Source organism: Melospiza georgiana, chromosome 14 (genome assembly GCF_028018845.1).
Source record: "Melospiza georgiana isolate bMelGeo1 chromosome 14, bMelGeo1.pri, whole genome shotgun sequence".
Taxonomy (NCBI): domain Eukaryota; kingdom Metazoa; phylum Chordata; class Aves; order Passeriformes; family Passerellidae; genus Melospiza; species Melospiza georgiana.
In genome coordinates, this window is record NC_080443.1 from 12757293 (window position 1) to 12780829 (window position 23537).

Consider the following 23537-nt stretch of genomic DNA (forward strand, 5'->3'; position numbering starts at 1 on the left):
TCCTGGAGGTCCGGCCCCGCCGCCTCCGTCGCCGCCTCCGCCGCCGCCTCCACCTCCTCCTCGTCCTTCCCCGGCTGAAATCCGCTACCTCCCGCATGGTCCCCCCGAGGGAGAAGCCGCAAGTCGCCCACCGGCTCCGCGGGGGTTACGCGGGACCCTGCGGCATCCGCTGGTGCGCAGGGAAGTGTTTGCCGGGCCGGAGCTCCCCCCGGCCCCGCGGAGTTCGCGTCGGCCCCTCCGCTACCGGTGGGTGAGGGGAGCCACGATCGCCACCCCCGCCGCAGCCGGAGCGGGGGACCAGGCTCCCCCTTCCCCGCGGGGGCAGGATGGAGAGGAGCCCTAGCGCTGACGGTACGGCACTGCCAGCCGGGCCGGGGTCCTGCCCTCACACCCTGAGGGCCTCGGGGACACGGAGCTCTCGTGGAGCCCCGGCGGCCGCCGCACAAAGTTACACCCACATGAGTCACACCTCCTGAAAGACCCTCAGGCTTGAAACTGAGGGGCTGAGAGGGTGGAAACCCTAAAATCTGGTGATATTTTGGGTTTCTACCCGTAGGTCCTGCGCCAGTCATAGGGGATATGGAAATGAAAATAGAACGGTAGCATTGGTGTGCTCCAGCCTCCAAGACGGGCATAGCTGCTACACCCAGAATTTGGCTTTGTTAAAATAGTAATGGACTTCCCAGAATCGTGATTAAAAGTGACCCGTGGTCCCTGATTATAATAGTAAGGAATTGGCTATTCAGCAGATTTATCTGGGGTGTAATGAAAGCTTTCTTGTCTTCCACTAGCAGATTAATAGTTATACCCTGTCTAAGCCAGTGAACCCCAGACTGCAGCCCCCTCTTAATGTTCTTTTATTTCCTTTTTACTGCTCCCTGCAAGGCAAAGGGACGGTTCAGGGTTCAGGAGTCAGCGTAGTCTCACTCTAAATAATTTAATTACTCCTCCCTTCCCTAGTCCACAATTATTATCTATCATCTGACACAGATAAGTAAGGCAAGAAGTTTTTCAAGGGGGTAAAAAATCTTAGGGGCAAATAAAAATTAAAAGGCTGTAAAAGAAAAGGGAAAGGCGAACAATGCACTCACTGTCATACCCATAAATGTGCTAGTAAATGCAATAGTGGAGTCCAATTTTATTGCCACAAGGCTTATGTTTCTGATTTCCATTCTGCTTCTTCTCTCAAAGTTTGCGTGTTTTATCAAGGAGTTGTTTTCCTTCGTTGTCACAGAGACAATCAGGCTACCAAGCAACTGCTGCACTCATCTAGATCTGATATTCATTACACTGTGTTTGGATAAAAATGAATTAAGAAAGTTGGTTTTGGTTTGGTTTGGGTTGTTTTTTTTGTTAAAAGTTGGCTTTTTAATTGCACACAAAGAAGATAATACCATTAGACTTTATTTCTAAACTATAAAGCACCATAGCAAAACAAACTCTCATTTGCAGGAGACTGATCTTCTCAGCTCTTTAATTATGTTTGTCTCAACTCTTTGTTTGGCTTTTGTCAAATACAAACTATTCTAAATCTATTACCTGCTGAAGCTACTGACAGTGTTGCAAAGCAACAAACAAAACCAGTCTGCTGCCTTCTGGGAGCTTAACAGCCTGATAGACGACTTCTTTGTTTTTAAGCCACTTATACAGCACTGATAGAAGATAAAAACATAGATGACATCCCCAGAATATAATCAAATCCTTACAATATGAAACTGATTGTTGTTACAAAGATAACACGTACCAGAAAGCAGACATTAGATGGTAATAATGCTAAGTGATTTACAAATGTGCTGGTGCCCTGTGTTCTGTGGTGCAGGATTTTCAGGCAGATGGGTGTTTGCAGCAGTCTCACACGTTGATCAAAAGGTGGATTGAGTGTGAATGTAAAAGATGCAGCTGATTTCAGTTGTTGGTAGGCTGCATTTTAAGCTCTCCCGTGACTGAATCTACTGTAGACAGCATTGACTCCTCAAAAAAAATGGACTCATAAAATGTGAGCTAATTATAAAATTGCCTTTAGAAACAAGGAATATATGAGAACTGTAAGGCATAGGAAATTAATTATTAGGCATATGCTGGAAGTATAGAGAATGACATTTTACCTTAGAACTTTGAAAAATATTTATTAGAAAAAGTGCCCATTTGGGGGTTTCAAAATAGAAGTTCACCACCCGGATTATGAGAACTTGAAACACTGTAGAGGTTGGTATGAGAGATCCAGGTTAGGACAGCATCATAAGGCCAGACAATGCTTCTGAAATGTTTGCATGTGAGCAGAAGCAAACCTCAGAATAATCATGCAGGTAGATATTTTTGTTCATTTTAGTAAGGTTCATATTTTATAAATTACCTTTTCCATTTTACTATGGAAGCAAAATGTAAGTCAGGACTCTTTTATTTCTTCTCTTGTTACAGATTACATAAATTGTGTGGCTCTTCCCTGATGCTCCATAAATGGCCACTGGTAAGTTGTGTTTATACAGTAGTGTGTATTCTCTAAGTGCTAGCTGACAAAAAACAGCTAAAAAAGATTTTGTTTCCACTAGGGTTTTATCTGATACTATTTAATCAATTTAAGATCTTATCTCCTGCAGCTAATGAGAACAAAGTCAGACTGAGTTTGGTTAAGTCTGTGAGTTTTGCCCTATCTCCTTTTTTGTGTCTGACTAATACTGCCACTAGATACATCTTAGAAAATGTAATTCAACTCAAAAAGCTTGAAGAATAAACTGATTAAATGCCCCTGAACAAACCAAATTTAAATAGCATCAGATTATGGGAAACCAAATCCACACGATATTCATTAAATGGGTTTAGAACATGAAACAAAACCAAGGTAAAAATTGCTATTAAATCTGAGTGAATTTGAAACCTTATACATCAGCTTTGTGCTTGTTCACACGGTCATTCTGCTGAGTTTAAGCATATCCTCACAGCATAAGTCCCCCAAGAATGTGTTGCTCATGCACTTAATTAATGGAAGAATGAGCATGCACTGAGCTCCTTAAGGGTCAGCACTGAAGGGGTGCTGTGTAAATGTAAGCACTGCTCATTGCAGCTTGGAGCTTATGATGGAAATATTGCTTCCAGCCATGTGTTTGATGGCTTATGCTGGTTCCTTTAGAAATTCGACCATACAGAGTGAGTCCTGGGACCACTTTGATGTTCGTTTGGAAATGTACATTCTGTTGACACAGGAGTTATTCACAGGGGTCATGAAATTATTCAGGACAGTAAATCTGGAAGTTTAGCCAGATCCCAGCAAATGACAATTTTTATAAGCACTTAAAAGCAAACATTATTTTTTGTTAGTTTTTCAACCTTAATAATTTTGAACAACAAACAGTATCAACCATGTATTTCAGGAAACAGAATCAGTTCAAAAGCAAATGTAAGTGCACCTGTTTCTTTTCTTTGGTTAAAGCTGAGTGACTTTGTTTACAAAAACAAATTCACTGATCCTTTGCTCTTTGTTTTTACCTTCATCTTTCTATCATACAAATTTCTGCAGGAAGTGGTTTAAGCAGGGTAAGTGTGTGACACAGTACAGATGAGAGTGACTATAAGCACCAAAGTGCTATGCAATTAAAGGAGGTCTAAATTTAGCTTTCTATATTTACCTTCCCCTGCTCCTAGCTCCATGTCTCCTCCCACTCCAGCCTTCAGCATTTGACTGGTGCTGGCACTTGCCCAGCCCCCTCTGCAAGGCAGTTCTGCTCACTAAGCTGGCAGAAAACAATACCTTTATGAAGGTTGGTTTTTTACTATCAAAATCACAGAAATACAAACGTGGAATAAGCTAGGAGCAGAGGAGGAGTTAGTAGAAAATATCCCTTTAAGGAACAGAAACTGTGGGGTGTCTCTGTCTTTTCCAACTGCAGTCATTTAATACTCTGAAGTTCAACATTAGTCCTTCTTTTATGGAAAACGTAGCTTCTATATACTAAAGTTTTTAAAAACAGATTGTAAAATGAGCTTTGACATCCCATCTTTTAATTTTATTTGTCCTATCTGGTTCTGTTGCCTTTCAGGTGCCTTTTTCTTTTCACTGCCTTATCTACTCTCACCAAAGTTTATTATTTGCTTACACATATCTTTGTTGCACATTATTGCAAGCTGGTTTTGTTCAGTGCTGTCCATGCTGCAATGCAGAAGTGGGAATAGATGTCTTCTAAAACATGGACAAGTTTTCAAATGTTAACTTTGTTAGGAGGGCAAAAAAACACCAGCATAGATATGTCCATCTTCAGGTAAACTTCAAAAGTCCCTGGGAGTTTTTTATCACTATTTTGATTAATGCCACAAACATTGTATTTTAATTTTTACATTTCTCTTAATCTTCTCTATTGAAAGGGGAATGAGCAGTACATAAATTTTTTCCCAGTCAATTTTGGGAGTTTATTTGGAAAAAATAGTCCCTTGTACATAATACTTGTTTTAAAACAGATGGTTTGTGTTTAATGTTTTAGACAATGAAATAATTCAGCTTTGAGACCCTACCCTTTGATTATACAAATTGTCTTATCTATGTTGAATTACTTCATGAGCATCTGGCTATTTATTAATGAGAATGAATGAATCGCAGTCTTTGTTTTCCTGGAAAACAACATGGGAGTCAGAGTCATTGTTTCACAAGTCTTATAACACTGCAGGGATTTTTTAAGATAATGCTCTTTGTCCATGTCTAATTTGAAGGCTGTTAAAAGTAATTATGTATAAAAACAAACTAATGAGGGTTTGTAGCTGTAAAAAATATCATCTTAAGGATAAGTATTTTTTTCTTGTTTCAGGTCCCAAATTAGCATGTGGGTACTATGATTGAAGAATATGAAGTCCTTAGTTATAATGTTTGTAACCGAGTTCAACAGCATTTAAATAAATTTCTTCTGGATGAGACAGTTTAAAGACATCTGTTGGGTTGGGTTAAGTAACTCTGGCCTTCGAATGCAACTGCTCAGACTTTTTCAGAACAGTAAAGTTCCTCTCTGTTATAGATTCCCCTGCATTATTGTTAGTCCTTTGTTGATATACTTGTGGTACCTGTCTCTCTCTCTGATTAAAAGCAGGAGTGTTCTGAGATTCTGATCCTACTCAGCAGTAGTTGCATTGACACTCTGCTTGCAAGCAGCTGGTTACTAAAGGCTGAAGCCAATGTCATCATTTTGTTTGTATTATCATGCTGAGTCCAAACTTTGCCATTTAAATACAACCAGATGTTCCTTAGCAGAGCCATTTTGAATGCAGAATATTACAGTACAAGCCCATCAGTGCTGATCCCACTCTTCCACCTTTGCTTGTAGTGCACTCCTGTTACTTTTCTCTTAATTACTGAATTACCCTGAAACGTTTGTACAATACAAATAAATTTGGACCTTTAATAAAAGTTCTCTGCTATTTTATTTAGAGACCTTATAATAACACAATACTTTACCGTGTAGGAACAGTTGTTGGACGAACAGAAGTAAGGGCAACCTTTATTCCCTAAAATTTCAGACTTCTGGGGGATTCTGTAGTTGTATTTGATCCAAAAGTAAAATTTTCCAAAAAATAATCTCAAAGACCTTTCTCTTCTGCACAGTGTGTGCTAACCAAACATGCCAATGCATGTTGATCTCATACATTTTGCCTCTAAGAGGAACAGTCTAGTGTGTACATGTGCTAAGAGTGGCAAATAAGTTCTAATTAGCAAGCTTTGTAAAAGAAAGAAGACCATGTTGTTTCACAAAATAAGATCAGAATACCTTTGAAGTTTTCACTCAAGTTCTTGCCCAAAGAACTCCATGTTCCATAAGCAATATTTTCAGAATGTCTCACTATTTAAAAGTACACCTTAAGAACTGAGAGGTATAATATCTTAGTGCTAAAAGAACCTTTAAGAGTAGGGATTTATTGCCAGTCCATTTGCCTTTGCAGTAAATAGGATAGCTCTATTAATGGGTTTATTAGTCTTTTGTCTGCCAGCATAGTTTTTCCAATTTCAAATCCATTCTTTGCTATTATTAGAAGGCATCCAGCCCTAAAATTAAAATTATGGTTGACTTTGCTAACTTTTCAGAAATGATTTCTCAGCAGGCTATTTGTGAGTGTTTTGCACTTTGCTCCTTTGTTCCCCACTTGGCTCTTGATTACTTGGTGTGTACAGTGTCCCACAGAGCAAATCATAGTGGACTAATTAAGAGCTACCAAGAGTTTCTCAAGTTATGCAAGATCCCCAGAACTATGAAAAGCCTTTTCAGATTCCCAGTCACATACTGTGAAGTGCCATAAATCAAACTTTTGAAAACACTGAAAGCTGTGCTTCAGACACTTACAGGTATAGTTTAGTTCCAGAAGAAAGGGCTTTTGTTAAAGTTTACTGCTAGGTTTTTTAGTACATTTTTTTCTCAGCTGAAATCCACAGGCTATAAACATTCTGAATACCAGTAACATTGATTTAATGACACATGATCACTTATTGGTGGCATTGGTGAAATTTTAGTCTTTACTTTTACATGAGCCTGGAAGACCAAGAGAAGTGAGAGCAAACACTTGGGCTTTACTGTTAGAGCTTAGGCAGGAGGATAAAGGAAAGTAAACCTCGTGTGTCACATTACACTCTGGAGGTCAGGGAGTTATTTTTACCTCAGTGTCACTACTATGGGAAAATGTGGAACACCTCAGCTTAAGTGGAAACTATAGGAGATGGCCAAGTTATTTGTTGTGTCATCAGTGTCATCTCCTGCAACAAACCTTATGGCTGGAGTCCTGCAAGTGTCCTCACCCCACACATTGCTCACTTGCCCATGTAGGGTGCTCAGTGTCACACTCCATAGACAGCTCTGTATTTATCCTTACTAAAAAGGACAAATTTTATTGCTGAAGTGTTGTATCATTGGGCAAATTGTTATTTTGTATTATTCTATGCAAGAATGACATACATTGTAGATAACCAGGAGGCTGTGTCATTAAAACAAAACCCAAAGATTCAGATTAGGTGGTTGTGCTGAAACAAATGGGAGGCAGCTACATTGCATGCTGTTGGAGTTAAATCCAATGTATAGCATACAGTAAAATTACAGCTGTGAAATCCTGATAATTGCCTTTTATTTTGTTCCTTAAAAAGGCTTCCTTTGTCCAAGAAAAACACCTGTGATTAAATAGCCAGCTGCAAAAACAAACAAGAATAATCCTGTCTACATGCCCAAGCATATCTTGAAGTCTCAAATGCTGGGTGCACCTTTCCCTCTGCAGCTGTGTCTGTGCTCAGTGACTGGGACAGTTCTTGGCACTGTTACAAGCAGGAGAGGCCAGGCCACAGGCTGGGTCCTCCTTCTCTTGCTACTGAAGATGGACATAAAGAACACTGAACAAGAAATGACAGCTTTCACTGATGGGGTCTAATTTGGGTGAAGAAGCTGACAGTTACGATAAGATTTAAACCAAAACAAATAGTCTCAGACCACCTAAGAATGCAGTGGACTTGGCAGTGTTACTCAGTGATCTTAAAGGTCTTTTCAATCTAAATGCTTCTCTGATTTTAAGAATTAATTAAATTGCTATATTGATGTGCTAGTAAATGGAATACAGGAAAAAATTCTTACTAAACACATCAAAATGCAACTGCTGAGGAGTTAAAATGCTATTATATATCCTACAGAAAATTAAATGTAACTTGAGTTTTGAAAGACATAATATAAACCAGCATCCAAATCTCTCCTCTCTTGTTCATGTCATGAATTCTCTATGAAAGGGAGAGTTTTCTGTAAACAAATAAATCTGCAGGTTTGAATACCAGTGCATGATTGATTGCAGTGGAGAGAAAAGGTTTTAGCCAGAGCTGCCAGACTGCATTTGAACCAGTTCTGCAGGAGTCAGAGCAGAAGGGAGGAGAGCAGAGCAATGCCTTGTTTTGCAGAAAGCCTCCCTGAGCTGAAATATTTCTTTGGCTGTAAATCTTTTAGTCTCATACAGTGTTTAATAAAACCTGTCCAAGACATGCAGTCTATCAGAAAAACAACTGAATTTCTCTATGAGCTCATACCCGTTCAGCACAAGTAACAACCTATTTTCTATTTTTTTTTCTGTTACTTTGTTTGCATTTTGATATTGTGTGTCATAAGGGGTTCTTTTTTCATGTTTCTATAAGGGTTTTTTTTTTAATGTTCCTGTGGTTTCTTGTGAAAAGAGGGAAGAAAACACATGAATGTGAAGTAGCTCTCAGCAAACATTTAATGGACTGGACAGAAATCTTGGTGGATAAAGATTGCATTTTAATAAAAATGGAAACATTTTCATTTTATTTGAGAGAAGATGACCAACCAAGATCTACTGCAAAGCAAAAAATGTAGAAGAGCCTTCTTTTCTTTTAAGAATTCATAACAACACTGTAAAGGGTGGAAATAATCTCCAGGGCTCTTCAATTCAAGTTATCTTTATTCCATTGTCCCAACAGCTGACCTGATAACAGACCCATGCCTTCACAGGTGGGTGTTAGTGGAGTGAATAGTGATTGAGTTACAGGCAGTTAAAAATATCCATGTTATTTACCTCCAAGCAAAAACAAGTTAATTTTTCCCTTAAATCACTTCAAATGTTTATAGTTTGCATAAATAAACTGAACAGACTGAGGGGAAAGGTTTAGTAAATCTCTGTTGTTTGCATGAATTTTGTCAACTAAAGAACTCTTGATCAGGTAAGAGAAAGTTCCATGAATATTGCTAATTTCCCTGGGTATGGGGAAGGAGCTTGTCTTCATGAAGGCCTTTAAATCCTTTTTAAGCCCCTGCTTTAAACCCAGTCCAGACTGACAAACCACAAGAACAAACCATTCCCTGGTTTTCCTCACTGCATATTCAGTGCCTCTGCTCCAGACTCTTTTGTGTGCCCTTCATCTCCTGTTTGCTAGACCAAACACACACAATTTTATCAGCTTGTCCCTAACAATAGGTGTGGAGATACTTTGGCATGTTACCACATTTTAAGGGCTAAGTTCTTATTCTAAATTACTGCCATCTAATTCATCCTGGTTGAAGGAGTCCAGAAGTTCTTTAACTGATGCATGTCTTCTCTGAGAGAAGAAAGTTCATTCTTAAAGCCCAGGGAAAATGAGTTTGAGGCTACAGATTTCTATAACATTACTTGGCATGTATTCTTGGCAAAGAGAAATAAAGGCAGGAAATAAAATACTGATCACAAATTGTATCAGCACAAGAGCTGGAAATACTGTCTAAGCTTCTGATCTACCATTTTTGCTGGGGTTAAGCAAAATGCTTGCAATTAATATGTTCTTGCAGCTGTGCTGAATTTAATGTTGCCCAATTAAATCATTAAATATGTTCTTTTCAGACCTTGTCAGGTAGTTTAATTTATGGTGGATTTACCTTCAAAATCCAGGAGTTTTGTTTAACTCAGCTGACATACCCTCTGTCAGGTCAACCATGTGCTCAGTTAAGGGAATGTAGTTCCAGGCAGGCAATGAAGGAATTGCTTCTCTAGGAAAGGAACAAAATCAAACTGTGCTAGGGCCTTTAGAGCGCCAGGAAAGTACTTTGCAAAGCTGGGGAGGGCCAGGTAAGGCTGTGTGCAGGAAAGGAATGAAAGGGAACACAGTCCAAGGCAAGATTTCCTGAAGCATAAAAGACCCCAGCAATCCTGGAGACAATATGTATTACTGGAGGAGAGCATAGTTAATAGCTGTATAGCTCTGAAATCAATAAATAGCAATAAAGAAATCTAAATTTTCTGTGCCTGTCTTGATGATCTTTGGGTCCTTCCCTAACATACCAGGCCCACAAGTATTTATTTATGCACTTCATCTTCCTTAAAAATCTTCATATGTGATGCTCAAGTGACTAAGCCTGGGCAAGCACGAGAATTTTACAAGGTTATGTAGGACTCAGACTTGAAACAATAAAATAAGAACCCTTGAGCTTTAGCATGTTTTCATTAGTGCTTTAGGTTTTGTGCATTTTAGACTACTTATGTGGTGTAAAATTCTTCTGTATATGTTAGCAGTCCATTAATGCATTTTTTAAAATTTTGTAGATTAGTATTTTATGAATATGCACTTGTTATCTTCCTCTGATGTTCTCTGGAACTGTTTTTAACAGGCACTGGTAAGAACATTTGAGTAGTATTTATAGCTTTGTTTGCCTTCCTCTCTACTGGAAGGACTAATCTCTTAAACATTTCATTCCAGCACCTCTGATTAATTTTCCACAAATCAACTTCAAACAAATTCTACTGCAGACATTCTTACACTGCAGAAACTATCTCATCTCAGATAAAAGTATGGTATAGTTAGGACAAAGGGCAAGGGACACTCATCTTTTTGCAAATCAGCAAAAGATAGCTACCAAAAGATTGCAAGCAGTTGCAACCAAGAATAAAATTACATTTCAATATATCAGAAAAATAAACATCTGCCTACTCTACACACCATTCCTTTAATAAATTTAAATAGCTTCATAAAATTTGTACAGCTTGTCATTTTTAATGACTATTAATTCTTTTCTGAGTAACTGCAACAGAATCTTACTAATCAGTTTATATGACCAGTCCTGAAGTGACTTGGTTTTATTATTCTCCTTGCTGTTTTCTAGAGATCCCCAGGTTTCAGATTTTCTTCTTGGAACTTCAGTTGTTCTTCACATTCAAGTCTTGTTTCTTCCCATAGATACTAAAGAACAGTTTGATTCTTCTATCTTTACTCCTGCTCAGTGCCATTTATTCTGCATTGTTTTGTAGTATCAAGGTAACTGCAGAAAACTCGGAAATCTCAGCCAATGAACAAGCTTGGGCAGGAGCAAAATACCACAAGCTTTCAGCAGTTTGATATTTCATACCAGTGATCAATATGAGACAATTGTAACAGCTCACACTACAGGCCTTATGAGAGTGTGTTTTTTTGAGAAAAAATGCTGCTAGTTTCAGGTCACTGCATTTTAGTTTGGTAGCAAAACTTTTTGTATCAACAACAGTTTCATTTCAACAAATGTGTACCATCCCTTGAAAAATACCACACTGGAAAAGCAGACAGCTTGTGCTCCCACTGTTTTGATGCCAGTTCTTCTATCAACAGTTAAGACTGGGCTTAGGTTTGGCATCAGATTTTATTCTTAAGTAGGCAGCTGCTTCTAGAAAAGAGCCAAAACCGTTTCTGTGTCCAAACCACAATGACAAAAATTCAGCATAGCCTGCCAGCCAGCACATCTTTCATAGGAGTGTAAAGTGTCCAGCAGAACAACTAAATGGAATGATTTTGAAAGCTGCTATTAAGTTTCAACAGTATTGCTAGTTTCTCTTTTAAAGGTCTGTAACTATTTCCTGCAGGTAAATGTTTATCTGTTTTGCTGAGCATCTTATGCCTTCTAAAGAGGCAAAACCCCATGACAGCAGTTCCTTTCCTCACAAGCAAGACATCCTTTTTTAGCAGACTGTTGAAATTTCCCATTTAAAGTGTAGATTTTAAAGTGAAAAAAATTCAACTGTGAAAAAGATATTTAGCTCCTTTAATAAGCAAAACTATTGTCAACATATTCTGATAGACATTGCCTTGAATTAAAATATTGTTACAATTAAAAGCAGTCTCAAAGTTCAATGAAGTTATGTAAAAAAATAAAAAGTTTATGGTTGCAGCAGCATCATAGCTGGAAACTTTGATGTAACACGTTTCTTATTTCTTAACTGTGCCCAGACCACACATCATTACTGCATTTGCAATCAGCCAAATGACTGAATTCAATGAGAAATTTGAAACTGCAGAGAGAACAAAAGCAACATAGGGAAACAAATAACGTGGTTTTGTATTTTAAGTACCTGTAGATGGTATAACAAGCTCTCATGTTAATCTGGTGCCATGAAGCTTGAAGAGACCTCACTGGGCCTTTAAAAATATATCATTATTTTCATTATAAAGAAAGTAATCTTATTATTTCTCTTTCAAATGCTGGTTTTTGCTGGGATGGAGTTAATTTTCTCCATAGGAGCTAGTATGGGGCTGTATTTTGAATTTGTACTGAAAACAGTGATGACAATTCAGGGATGTTTTGTTATTGCTGGGCAGAGCTCACACAGAGCCAAGGCCTTTCTGCCTTTCTGGCTCTCAACCAACATGTTTTACTGTTGTGGAGCATAGTTGTCTGTTGGGACAAATGTTCTTTTCAGCATCCAATGTGAGCTTGAGGGGTTCAAGGTAGCAACAGATTTTACTGGAATGTGCTGGATCACACTTGTAGCTGCTGTTGCTGTTGATCTGTTGATGGACTCCTGTGCTTGCCATGGGACTTGTTTGCCTTCTGTACATGAGTCTGGTGCTTGTTAGTAGCTGGGCTGTTGTTTTCACTGCCTGCTGTACCACTTATTATCTTCGTCCGCTGTGCCTGGGAACATTCTGATAACAGCAATGTTTCTGGACAGACTGGAACTCCATGTGAACTCGAGTCTAAGGGTCCATGACCTGAGGATGAGTTCAGGCAGCAGCAGGAGGCTCCAAAGTATCTGTGACCGTGGGGGAGTCCAGGCCAGAGCTACAAAACCTCCCAGTGTTCCCAGCCTGTCCCCATTAGAGCACAACCATGAAAACAGTTCAGCAGAACTACCATCGAAAATGATCAGCTTTTGATTAAACCAGGCACCTCTTCTGCCTGGTTTAATTTTACATTTGTGCTGCAGACATGATTAGAGAGATATGGGGATGTAAAGTGTTAACATTTCTCCATTTAATGAGTACTCCAAGTCCCACATCTCTGAAGTACATATGTAAGTACTGCTACATTTTCATATGACCATTTGTGAGGAAAATTAAGTAATTTATATGCATAATATAAAACTTCCAGGTCTTACTTAAGGCTCTACTGAAGAAATATTTCTTGATTCTCTGAAGGCTTTCACTGTAACAGCTGGCTCAGATATGAGTGCAGTGAAAGGCAGTCAATTTTTTTCTCCTCATCCAGTATTTTGTTATTCATTATCTTTATTTGGAAGTATTTATAAATAATCATTCTTCCATACTGTGACCTCCAAAAAGTCATGTTTCATTTTCCTCCCTTCTAAAGAAAAAAATCAAGGAAATAAGGTGCCATCTCACTTGAACTCTGTTTGCTCTGGCACATATTGCACTTTTCCCATCTCTGAGGTCCAAATCAGCATTTGTTGTACCACTCTTGGCAATTTCTGTTGGCAGCAGTTGACTCGACCTTTTAATCCAGTTAGCTTTTTCCTCTACAGTACTCAAATAACGAGCTGTAGGAAGAATTGCCTTTGGTCCATGGGTTGTGAGACACCAACGTGAATCTTTGCCATCACAGATCCCTAGAGCTCAGATGCCTACAGCAGACCACGAAGAAAAAAACAGTCGCAACAACAGCCTGTTTACCTTGGCAGGACAGCCTGGGCGTGAATGACTCGTCCCAGAGGACTGGATCTGTTCACTGCCAGCGCAGAGAGTGCAGCCTGCGCTGCCCTCTCGCCGAGGCAGAGGCAGGTGTCCAGCAGGGCGCGGGCGCGCGCGGTCACCGTGGGGCGCGCAGCGATGCTCTCGTAGTCCACGCGGGACAGGGCCTGCTGCGAGCGCAGCGCGTCCAGCGCGCGGTTCAGCAGCCCTTCGGTCATGCAGCTCAGGATGCTCTGCCTCTGGCAGGCAAGGATTTGACAGCAGCTGCCTTTGCTGCAAGGACCTTGAGTGAAAAGGAGAACAAAATGAGATAAACCAAGTGGTTTTTTCATGCAGAAATTGTTAGCGAGTGATAGCATCGACACCAGAAATACAAACTCAGCCGAGGAAGGAAGGAGGAGGAGTTAGTTTGTTTGCAGTCTATGTTTGCAACTACTCCAAAAGTATTTTCATCTCATGTTTGAAACTCACAAAGACCACATTACAGCAAATAAGTGTTTCTAAACCTCTGGGTGCTCAGATTGTGTGAGGGGAGAAGATTTTCTGGTCATGCCCTATTCATCTGTATTTAACTTTATGCAAAGCACCTTGGCTAGACACAAATAAGAAAACTTTCTCCTATAAAAGTGGAAGGACAGGTAACAGGTACTTCAGGGTAGCAGGAGAGTTTGAAACACATAATGTGAAACTAGGAAAAAGCCAAACTAGGTAAAAGCCAAACTAATACCAAAAGCAATACTCTTGATAAAATGGTTGAAAGCTTTGGGTCCTGCCTCTTTTCATGGGGTGATTAGAATACCTAGTGCTGAAATTAGGGTTTTTAGTGTACAGTAAATAGCATACACCAAGAGAAAATTAATAACCAAAAGTTGTGTTGCTTTGGAGAGCAAGCTTCTGTCATTCTGATTTCTGAGTGTTGGCAGGAGAGTTCTGTGATGAACTTTTCCTGCATGGTCTAGTCTGTTGATTTATCCAGTATTGGAAAAAGGCTCAGCACACCACAACAATCCAGAAATTATGTAATCACTAAATTGCCATGGAGAAGGACAGCCAGCTAGGTTGAGAATTGTTATAGGCCAGTTTGCAAAAAGTTAGCATAAAAACCTCACAAAGCTTCACCCACAGGCAAAGAGTCTTCATAATTCAAAACCTGACCCTTTCTGCCTCTGTTCTGCAGGAAAACCTGAGATGATGTGAGGGGATGAAGGGTCCCCTATCACCTGTTTCTGTAGTCAATAGCTACTTTTGCAGAGGTAGGCAATACACAGCTTATGATTGCAAAAGAATATTCCAGACCTAAACATCTAATGTATTTCCCATTAATGTGTGCTGTGTTTTTTGTATTTTTATCATGGACTTTTCAGAACTGCTCTCAGCCTCACTGTGGTCCTAAAATAAAACAAGCCAATGTTCTCAGTGGTCAGTGCCTGAACTTCTGAGAACAGAGGAGCAGCTGTACACAAATAGAGAGACATTTGTATCAAGTTAGAATCAGTTATTACACTGAATACCTGAAAATGTGCACGAAATCTAGAAATATCTAAATGTTTCTCCAATGTTTCCTCCGAGTTTTAAACAATTTAATCACTGAGATCTGGCCAAGGTGAGTACTGCCAGCTCAAAGTGGCAGTGGTGCCTTACCTGTCACTGCTTGTCCCAGGTGCATTGGTTGTGGTCTGTGCTGAAGAGCCACTGCTGGGGAGTTATGCTGACTGCTCTCTTTGCCTGCAGTTGAAGTAGATGAAGGATTTGTGCAAAAGGAGCTTGGTTTTCTTCTCTCAGAGCCTAGGTGACCTAGAAAAAGGTGAAGATGAGCATGATTAGACCTTTGAATTGAACAACAAGAAATTACGCATATGTCAGCCACTACAGGACACAGGAACTGAAGACTGACTCCAGATTACTTTGGCTCTTGTTAATACATCATTATAAAAAAAAAAAAAAGGCATTTATTACTACACACATCTGGCTTTTCTGTCTGGGAACTTGTTATTGAAGTTATGGAACATTTTATTCTGTCCATAAGTCTGATGGCTATTGATCAGGACTGAAGTGCTTGGAAATGCAGATGTTGCTACAGGTGAGTTGACTTCTGATGTCTCAGTTTTTGTATCTGAGAGCATGAGAAATACAGGCTGTCTATTCTTGACACAAATTTAAACAGGACAAATCCACACTGGAAAGGTAAAGAAAGTTATCCATATTGGAACAGTGATTATCAGGAATTATTCATATGTTCCTGGCAACATTGCCTTTTAAAAAATATCTTCAGATAAGATAAATATTTTAAAGATATCTCCATTTCTTAGCAGATTACAAAAATGTAATTCCTGGTGGCACAAAGCAGCATGATTCCCAGAAAGGACTTGTTCTCTCAAAAGCAACAGGCAATATTTGATGTGTGAGAGAAAGGCAGCTCTTCATTTACAGCTCAGTAGTAAAAAATTTTTTTTTTTTTTTTTTTTAATCTATACATCTAAGTGGAAAGCTTTGTGGTGTCTCTGGTTTCCTGCAGTGAACTCATGCTTCAGATGATACCAGTAGAGAGCACAGCTTTACTCTAAGAAGTGACAATTTTATATGAAAAATTACATCTCTATATACTAGTAATATTTGTCTTTTTCTTGTAACAGCTGGAGCTGAATATAATTCAAGACAGTGACCTTTGGTTGCATTCTGTGGGGTAGTACTTGACACACCAATCTCAATATTATCTCTTCCTGCTGTATTTGCACTGCTATCAGGTAGAACAGTTGATAAGCTTGGCACTGCAAGAGGAATTTTCTTGCTGATTAAGCGGTTGCCTTTTTGTGGACAGATGATCTGAAAGATATCAAAATAGAGAAGAGTTATCTTCTTGGCAACTTTTGTTCCAAAACCTTTTCTAAACAGGAGAGGTTCAAAACAAACCCTAAGAGGAGGAGGTTGTTTCTGCAGGAGCAATGTCAGAGTGAGCTGACTGGAACAAGGTAAAGCACTGGGGTTTGTTGGGTGGAGTTACCCTGGCCAGGAACATTTTGCCCAAGTGTTTGCATTGCACAGTGTCAGGGCTGTCAGGAGGAATGAGCAGCTGATGAAATACTCTGGAGCCTCCTGTGCCCCAAACTCACCTGTGAATTGCAGGTGCCTCTCTGCAGGGTGAAGGTCTCGGAGCCTTTGCATGCGTTCAGCGCTCTCTCCTGGAAGAAGGAAGCCACAGTAACTGCAGTGAGTGTAGACGTGGTTTGTGCTATTCACAGCTGTCGGGAGCAACAGTTCATAGCAACATAACTCCTACTGGCAAAGTGTATTGTACTGCTAGGTACACTCAATGAACAGCACACAGTGAACGGGCATGGAATCTGACAGAATTCTACTCTCTTACTCTTTCCAGTGTTTCACATTTATTTAAAACCCAGTGTTGAATCATAAGCTTGTATTGAGACAGACTGGGCTAGCTAGAACATGTTTGTCTTTAAGTAGCCAAACAGCATGGCCATCCTGTGTTCAGTGTGCCAAACTGTCTGCAGTAAGGATGTGTCATTACTTGAAACTTTTTTTCCAATTTGTACATCCAGAGCAGATCTGTTAAACTATTTTTTTAGATTTTATACTTCAACAGTTGTGAATCAATTTCCCAGAAACTTCAGTATCATTTTCAGAGTAATTTTGGACTTATCAGTTCAGTTGTTTGAACAATAAATGATGCTCACTAATAAAATAAATCTTCACAATCTAACAAAAATAAAACCTTGCTCAAGGGAGATTGAAGCATTAAATCGTGGAGTATTTGGTGGTACAATCTTAAATAAACTTGAACAGTAGTAAAAATTACTTTGACTCTTACTATGCCACCTTTAAAACATTGATCAAGGCTGCTCTATAAGCCCAGAACGTGATTGTAACATATAGAAATAGTCCTGCATGCATCAACATACACAACACACAGCAATGAAACCTTCAACACAGCATGGGTTGTGTAAGTCCACCTAGAGTCAGAGTCCTTGTCCAAGAGCCAAAACACATGTCAGTGTTTTCCCCCAGAGCCTATGTTACCCAGCTAGGATGCAGCTCTGCTTGTGGCTGTCCCATTTGTGCCAGAGCTCCCATGGCAGTGTAAGCAGATGTGGAGTTACCTCCATCCCTCAGTCCTTAGCTGTTCCCCTTCCCCTCCTGTGGAATTAGAGAGCCCTGAGACCCTGGGATGAGCAGGGCCTGAAAGCCTGGCAGTTTAGAAGCAGTGAAGGGTGCAGAGCAGTGCTGTTACTGCTATTGCTCCAGGTACCAATGCTGTTCAGGTTTTGAACTAAATGCTTTCTAACCAGTAATAGAAAAAACTGTCCTTGGTTCTAGTCCTAATCTGCAGTACTTGAGCTGATGTTTGTTCTCACTCACATGGGTTTGCCAGTCCGACTCCAGGTGGTGACTAGAAAGAATTGTATTTTTCAAATAGCAGGTAGCAATTGACTAATATTCTAGAGAACCTCACAATATATATTCTACAATTTCTGAATGAACCTGAAGTGCCAAAGGGCACTCTCCAGCTCTCTGGCATGACCAGTAAAACAATCAAGACAAAACCTTCACTGGTTTTGGGTCAGAAAGATTGCAATTGAATGAATCAAATCATGTTGTAGAAGAACAAGAAATTCTGCACTGACCTTTGCATCCATCAAATTGTAGATTGCTGCAGAAATTGCCTCCTTATTTATACTAGTCAAAACTCCATTTAGAAGGTGTACACATTCTGCAGGGGTAATAAAGCATTTTAAATACCACATTGTGTATGAAAGCATGTATACATTTAGGCATCATCATATTGCAACTAACTTTACTATTATATTGAGAAAATGGATGAGATAGAGGATATTAGTTTAATACAACTTCCACCTCATACTTTACTTTATAGTAAACAAAATTTTGGAGACAAAAAGTAAATTTCTGGTAGGAAGCTTCAGTTAGAGGAAACATCAAAGATGATCTAGAGACCATTTCCACTTCAGTTGTTCGGAGTGCTAAAGCAATGTTCCTGTAAAGACTGTCTCCATTACAGATCTTGTACAGAAGGAAATCCTGAATGTTACCTGCAGTGTGTGGTCTATAATCTGGTTCTTGATGCCAGCACAGAGCAATGAGGTGCAGCAGTCTGTTCCTCTCAGGCAAATTGCTTGGTATGAACTTTTCTGAAATGCCTGGCCGCAAACTGCTGCAGATTCCTCTCAAAACATCAAGCAGGGTTCCTTGACCTGCAATGTAAAAGAAAATATCACTGCCAAAAAATAATAAAGACCTCTTAAAATGACATTCAATGTAAGTCATATTGTGTATTTTAAAACAAACACTGCTTTTTTAAAAGGAAAAATATATTAATGCTCTTGGAAGTAGATATGCTAGCCTTTAACATTAGCTGTAGCTGCTTATTGCAACAGGACTTCATCTTTCAGGATGAAGAACTCTGTCCAATACTGAGTCACAAATGGTTATGTAAACTTGTACTGTAAACTACATGCACAGATTCCTCAGGAATACATGCTATTATTTTAAGTACAGTTTTATATAAAGCCTTACACTTGCATTACAAGAATAGAACAAAATAACTGTTAAAAAAAGAAATCTACTTTGAGCAGCCTCAAGATGGCAGCCATAAGCTGCATGGGTATTTAGATGTTATTCCATGCAGTATTTTTTGAAGGTCCTCAGTAAAATGCAGGAGTCCTTCAGTCAGATTTGCCATGAAGAATGAAGCCCATAGCAAAGAAGCCCTTACTGATCTCCACTTCCATGAAACAGGGATTGATCCTAGACAGTGACAATTATTATATGATGCTTTGCAAACTAATTTCTCTAAAACTGCTCACACTTTCATCTAAGAAAGTAAGATTCTCTGCTTCCTTGAGATAATTCATCATGAACTGACGTTTCTGGATTTGTATTTGAAACTCACAGCAACTGTAAAAATGAGTATTATGCTCATTCAATTAGCAGCTTGTCACTGATTTTAAAATTCCAGCTGACAAGTATGAAGTGATATTCCTTCTCACTGATGGTCCATGGCAAACCCAACTCAGTGGCAGCGCTTCAGCAAGCATAGATTGATGATACTAGTGGGGGAAGAAGCTCTGCCTTTTCCCTTCAGAGAGAACAGCTTCTTTGGAAACATACAGGATTTATTGAGGAATTGTAAAATTTACATCCTCTAATGTGGAGCTTTGTGCTGTAACTGTAAGAGAAGGCAAAGGGACATCTGAAAAGATAGTGTTTTTATCAAAATTTCACTACAATAAGGGACTTTGTGGACAGCACAAAGTCTGACATGAAAAATAAATACCTTCAAAGGGTTTCTGTCTGCTGAGGCTCTCCCAGCACAGAATTCCAAAACTGAAAAAAACCCAAAAAACAACAAAACAGTGAAAGACCATTCATTAGTTTGCAATTTATATCTACATTCTCAGTTTCAAAAGCAAGTTTATTGCTTTAAGAGAAAGGAGTTTTTCAAGACAAAGTCTATCCAAGTCTTTTCTAATTCAATGAGACCTTTTTTCAGTTCTCAATTGAGTTGTTCTTATAAAATCATCAAGTTAAGGGATTTTTATTGCTTAAATATAGGTTCAATTAGAATTACATTTCAGGTTACTGCCTTATTTCCATTTGACCTTGTAAATTTTGGAAGCTTCTGTTCACACTTCTCTATCATGATTGGTTTGTTTTCAGGTAATTTCAATATCAACTGGACTTTTCAGCAGGTACCAACAAGCACATCAGTTAATGTACAAAAACTTGGTTCTGATGCACTATGTTTCTATTTTCTTCAACAAATTTTGATGGGGCTCCTAACACCTTTTTCCATTTCCAACATCCTAGGAGTAATTGCAGTGGGATCATAGATCTATACATACAACCCACAACTCAGATGCTACAAAATACAGTGGTTTAACAAAAAGATCAAAAATCAGAGGCAGAAAAGACGAGGCTGCTGGATGAGAAAAAACAGTCTACAGATAAGTCAGAAGCAAAGCAATCAAAAGGGGAAGAGGCAGTTCCAGGATAAACATGTCTATTTATTTATATATCTTGCTGTAGTGATTGCAGTTGTTAAAAGAGCCTCCTCTTTTGATTTACTTTCACATAAAAATCTGGAAAGTATTCAAGTAATGTGGACATACATGTGACTTAAATGTACTTTGTATTTCATGTATGACAGATTTCTGCTTTCTCTGTTGCATCACTGTTTAGATGCACACAAATCTCATGCATCTGAGTCACATCTCAGCATATTATTATATAATGTGTTATATAATACATGTATACATTAAATTATATATATGAATGCAGTTTTGGAAAATTAATTATGCTACCTTAAAGTAAACCTCCACTCTTCCTGTGCAAAACTTGGGTTTGTGAACATGAGGTCAGTCACACCATTTATAGGACTCCTCAAGTGTATACATTATTTGACTTCATCTTAGAGCCTGCCTCTATGACAGTAAAGCAGGAGTTTAAATTTATAGGTTTCACAAAAGCTCAGAAATCAGAAGAGTGATGTCCTTAGAAGTTATTTAAAATATTAGTCCACAGCTCTGTGTGCTGGCCATGATGATACATGTCCATCCAGTGGCACCTTGAGGTCCTCTCATTTATTGAGACAGCCACAAGGGATGTAACATACCCAAAAGTGGCAGTGAGTAATCTTTCTCCTTGGTAAAAATCACTTTGTTAAAAAGTACAGGTGCTTCAGTGGCTCAGTAACTTATCCCAGCAGATTCCACAGGATCTTAAATGGGACACTTCTGAGGGAAAGGTCTTATCTTTACCTGGGCCTAATCTAGGCATAAACAATTCTTTCTGAAACTAAAGCCAGCAACAGTTCACACTTATAAACTGTGTGAAGCAGCTATGAGGCTTCCAAATATATGTGAAAGTTTTGGCAGCTTTGCACTTTTAAAACATTTAGGTCCATTATATAAATATTTATATGACTGACTTTGGGAACAGTTGTTAACCTTGATATCTGCTTCACCAAATATGGGAATTTAAAATCTAATTCACTGCTGTAATTGGCCTCATGCCATACTATCCTACTGCATTATGTATGTCTGGCATTTTTACTGTCTTTGAAGAGAAGAGTTTTGGCAGCATTGTAGAGTGCAGCATGGACTGGGTATGACGTGGCCTTAGAGCCTCCATTCACCTGTAAATGTCACCTTCCTGGGAAGGGAGGCCTCCTTCAAGTATTTCAGGAGGAAGATACACTAAATCCTGGCAGTTTCTCTGCTGGCAGTTCTGCAGGTCTGACCTCAGCTGCTGTTTCCTCCAGTTGCTCAGGCCATAATCTGATATCTATGGAAATGAGAGCAAAAGTAATTTTAGTAACAATAAAACAAGTCTTGATATCAAATGTTGACTATTAACATCAATATGCAACAATAGGACAGTCACTGGATTTTATGGTAATGGACTAAAAGTAAAACTCCTACCTTGGCTCTGTAGTGCACATCCAAAAGCACATTGGAAGGTTTCAGGCTGCAGTGGCAGAGGGTGGGTTCCAGGCTGTGAAGATGCTGCAGCCCTTCAGCCACATCTGACAGGATCCTTATGAGTAAGGGAAAGGGAACCTCTGGGTACAGCTGATGCTAAGTAACACAAAATACAGGGTTTGGTACTGTGAAGTTGTTGCTATTCCCGTTTTCTTTTGACAACAAACAGAGCCACCATACAGAAACACAATGCAGAAACTGAAGAACAGATTGTGACTACTGTCCATAATTTACATGCTGATTGTTCTTTGATCTTGTAATTAATTTTATCACCTCTAAGATGTCATCTTTTATCTACCTCATGGATGAGGGAGTGGAGGGATCCATTGTTCATCCATTCAGTCACCATCCCCACAAGTCCACGGCACTGGTAAATCCCAAGGAAAGGCAGGAGACGTTCAGACTCATAGTGTCTGACACTTGCTATGTCCTGAAGTAGCAACTTCCACTCCCTGTAAAAAAAAAAAATCAAGTCAGAAGCAGGTTAGACTGAAAGGAACTTCAGCAGGAGATGAGAGTGTAGGATGTGGAAATGAGAGAGAACCCTATGGTTGAGCACAAGCTCAAACATATTTTTTTCTAATTTTTTTTAAATTGGTATTCTTTTACCAATAAACCAAATATCATATAATCTTCCAAACAATTGTAAGAATGTGAAGCAGTCATAATGTAGTGTGTTTTTTCTAATACAGAATGAAAGACCTCTGGATGCTTTAATATGAACATAAGAGCCAGCTTAAAGCAAGATTGAAGTGTGAAGAAGGAAAAAGCTGGAGTATATTAAATGCTAGGAGTAAAACAAAGATTTACCTTTACTGTTCCAAATAATTTGTATCCTTTGCTATTAGTGACATCCCCTTCTGCAAGGAGATGATGTGTTTCCATGCACATCTCACCGCTGTGTAACCCTGGCCATCCTTCCCTCCTCCCATTTCCCCTGCTCTCATCTGTGCATGCTGGTTTAGATTAAATTCAACTGAGGTCTCCTCAGGGACCTCTAGAAAAATAGCACCTTATCATACCAGTATTACTGATCCAGGTTTGTTCCAGTGGATTAATTACTGACTTCAGGATTAAGCTCTACTTCATTAAAAATTGTAAAAAACCAGAGAGCTTGTTTCTCAGTGAAATTGCCTCCAAGTTGCCTCTTGGCTGGTGAGGATTTCTAGGGATGGAGATGTGCTCAGGGATCAGGTGATGCTGGCTATGCCAGGATGTGTTGTGGTGCCAGCCCTGCAGGTGTGTGCTGCCCACCTGCCTGGTGGCTTGGGCAGATAAGAGCCATACCTGTCTGTGGTGTCCTGGCTGCTCAGCAGCTTCACAGAGATGGGAGTGTTCCAGGAAATATGAAAGGCTTTTAGTGCAAAGCCTGAGCCTGTCCTGGTCAAGGTAAAGCTTTCCAAATCTTCCTGGGCCACCACAGGTAATGGATTGGCCATTTCTTGATGGCTGGCTTGGGGGAAAAATGTGTCAGAAAAGAAAAAAGTTTTAAGAGGTTTTTTTGTCACAATTACCAAAGCACAGTGAAGTTGCACCACGCCTTACTTCCCAAATAACAAATCCAACAGCCTTCCTTTCACCACTCTGTATCAGACTTTCCTTACAAAGAGAGTTACTAATTGCAAAGGAGTGTCTGGACCATAATTTGC

At 39.3% G+C, this 23537-nt stretch overlaps 1 protein-coding gene and 1 long non-coding RNA gene across 2 annotated transcripts; one reads left to right on the forward strand and one right to left on the reverse strand.

Moving 5' to 3' along the window:
* The first annotated feature begins 82 nt into the window (after positions 1-82).
* LOC131089535 (uncharacterized) lies at positions 83-5301 on the forward strand. Its single transcript, XR_009115251.1, has 3 exons — positions 83-351; positions 2419-2467; positions 4794-5301. It is a non-coding gene; the product is annotated as an uncharacterized LOC131089535 (long non-coding RNA).
* An 8052-nt stretch (positions 5302-13353) lies between these two features.
* On the reverse strand, positions 13354-23327 carry LOC131089537 (receptor-interacting serine/threonine-protein kinase 2-like). Its single transcript, XM_058034320.1, has 11 exons — positions 23176-23327; positions 22187-22340; positions 21829-21984; positions 21543-21691; positions 19683-19732; positions 18439-18600; positions 18016-18101; positions 16486-16554; positions 16033-16198; positions 15017-15169; positions 13354-13658 (listed from the first exon to the last, which is right to left on the reverse strand). Exons 1-11 carry the CDS (start codon positions 23325-23327, stop codon positions 13354-13356), a joined length of 1602 nt encoding a protein of 533 aa, XP_057890303.1.
* Positions 23328-23537: the final 210 nt, after the last annotated feature.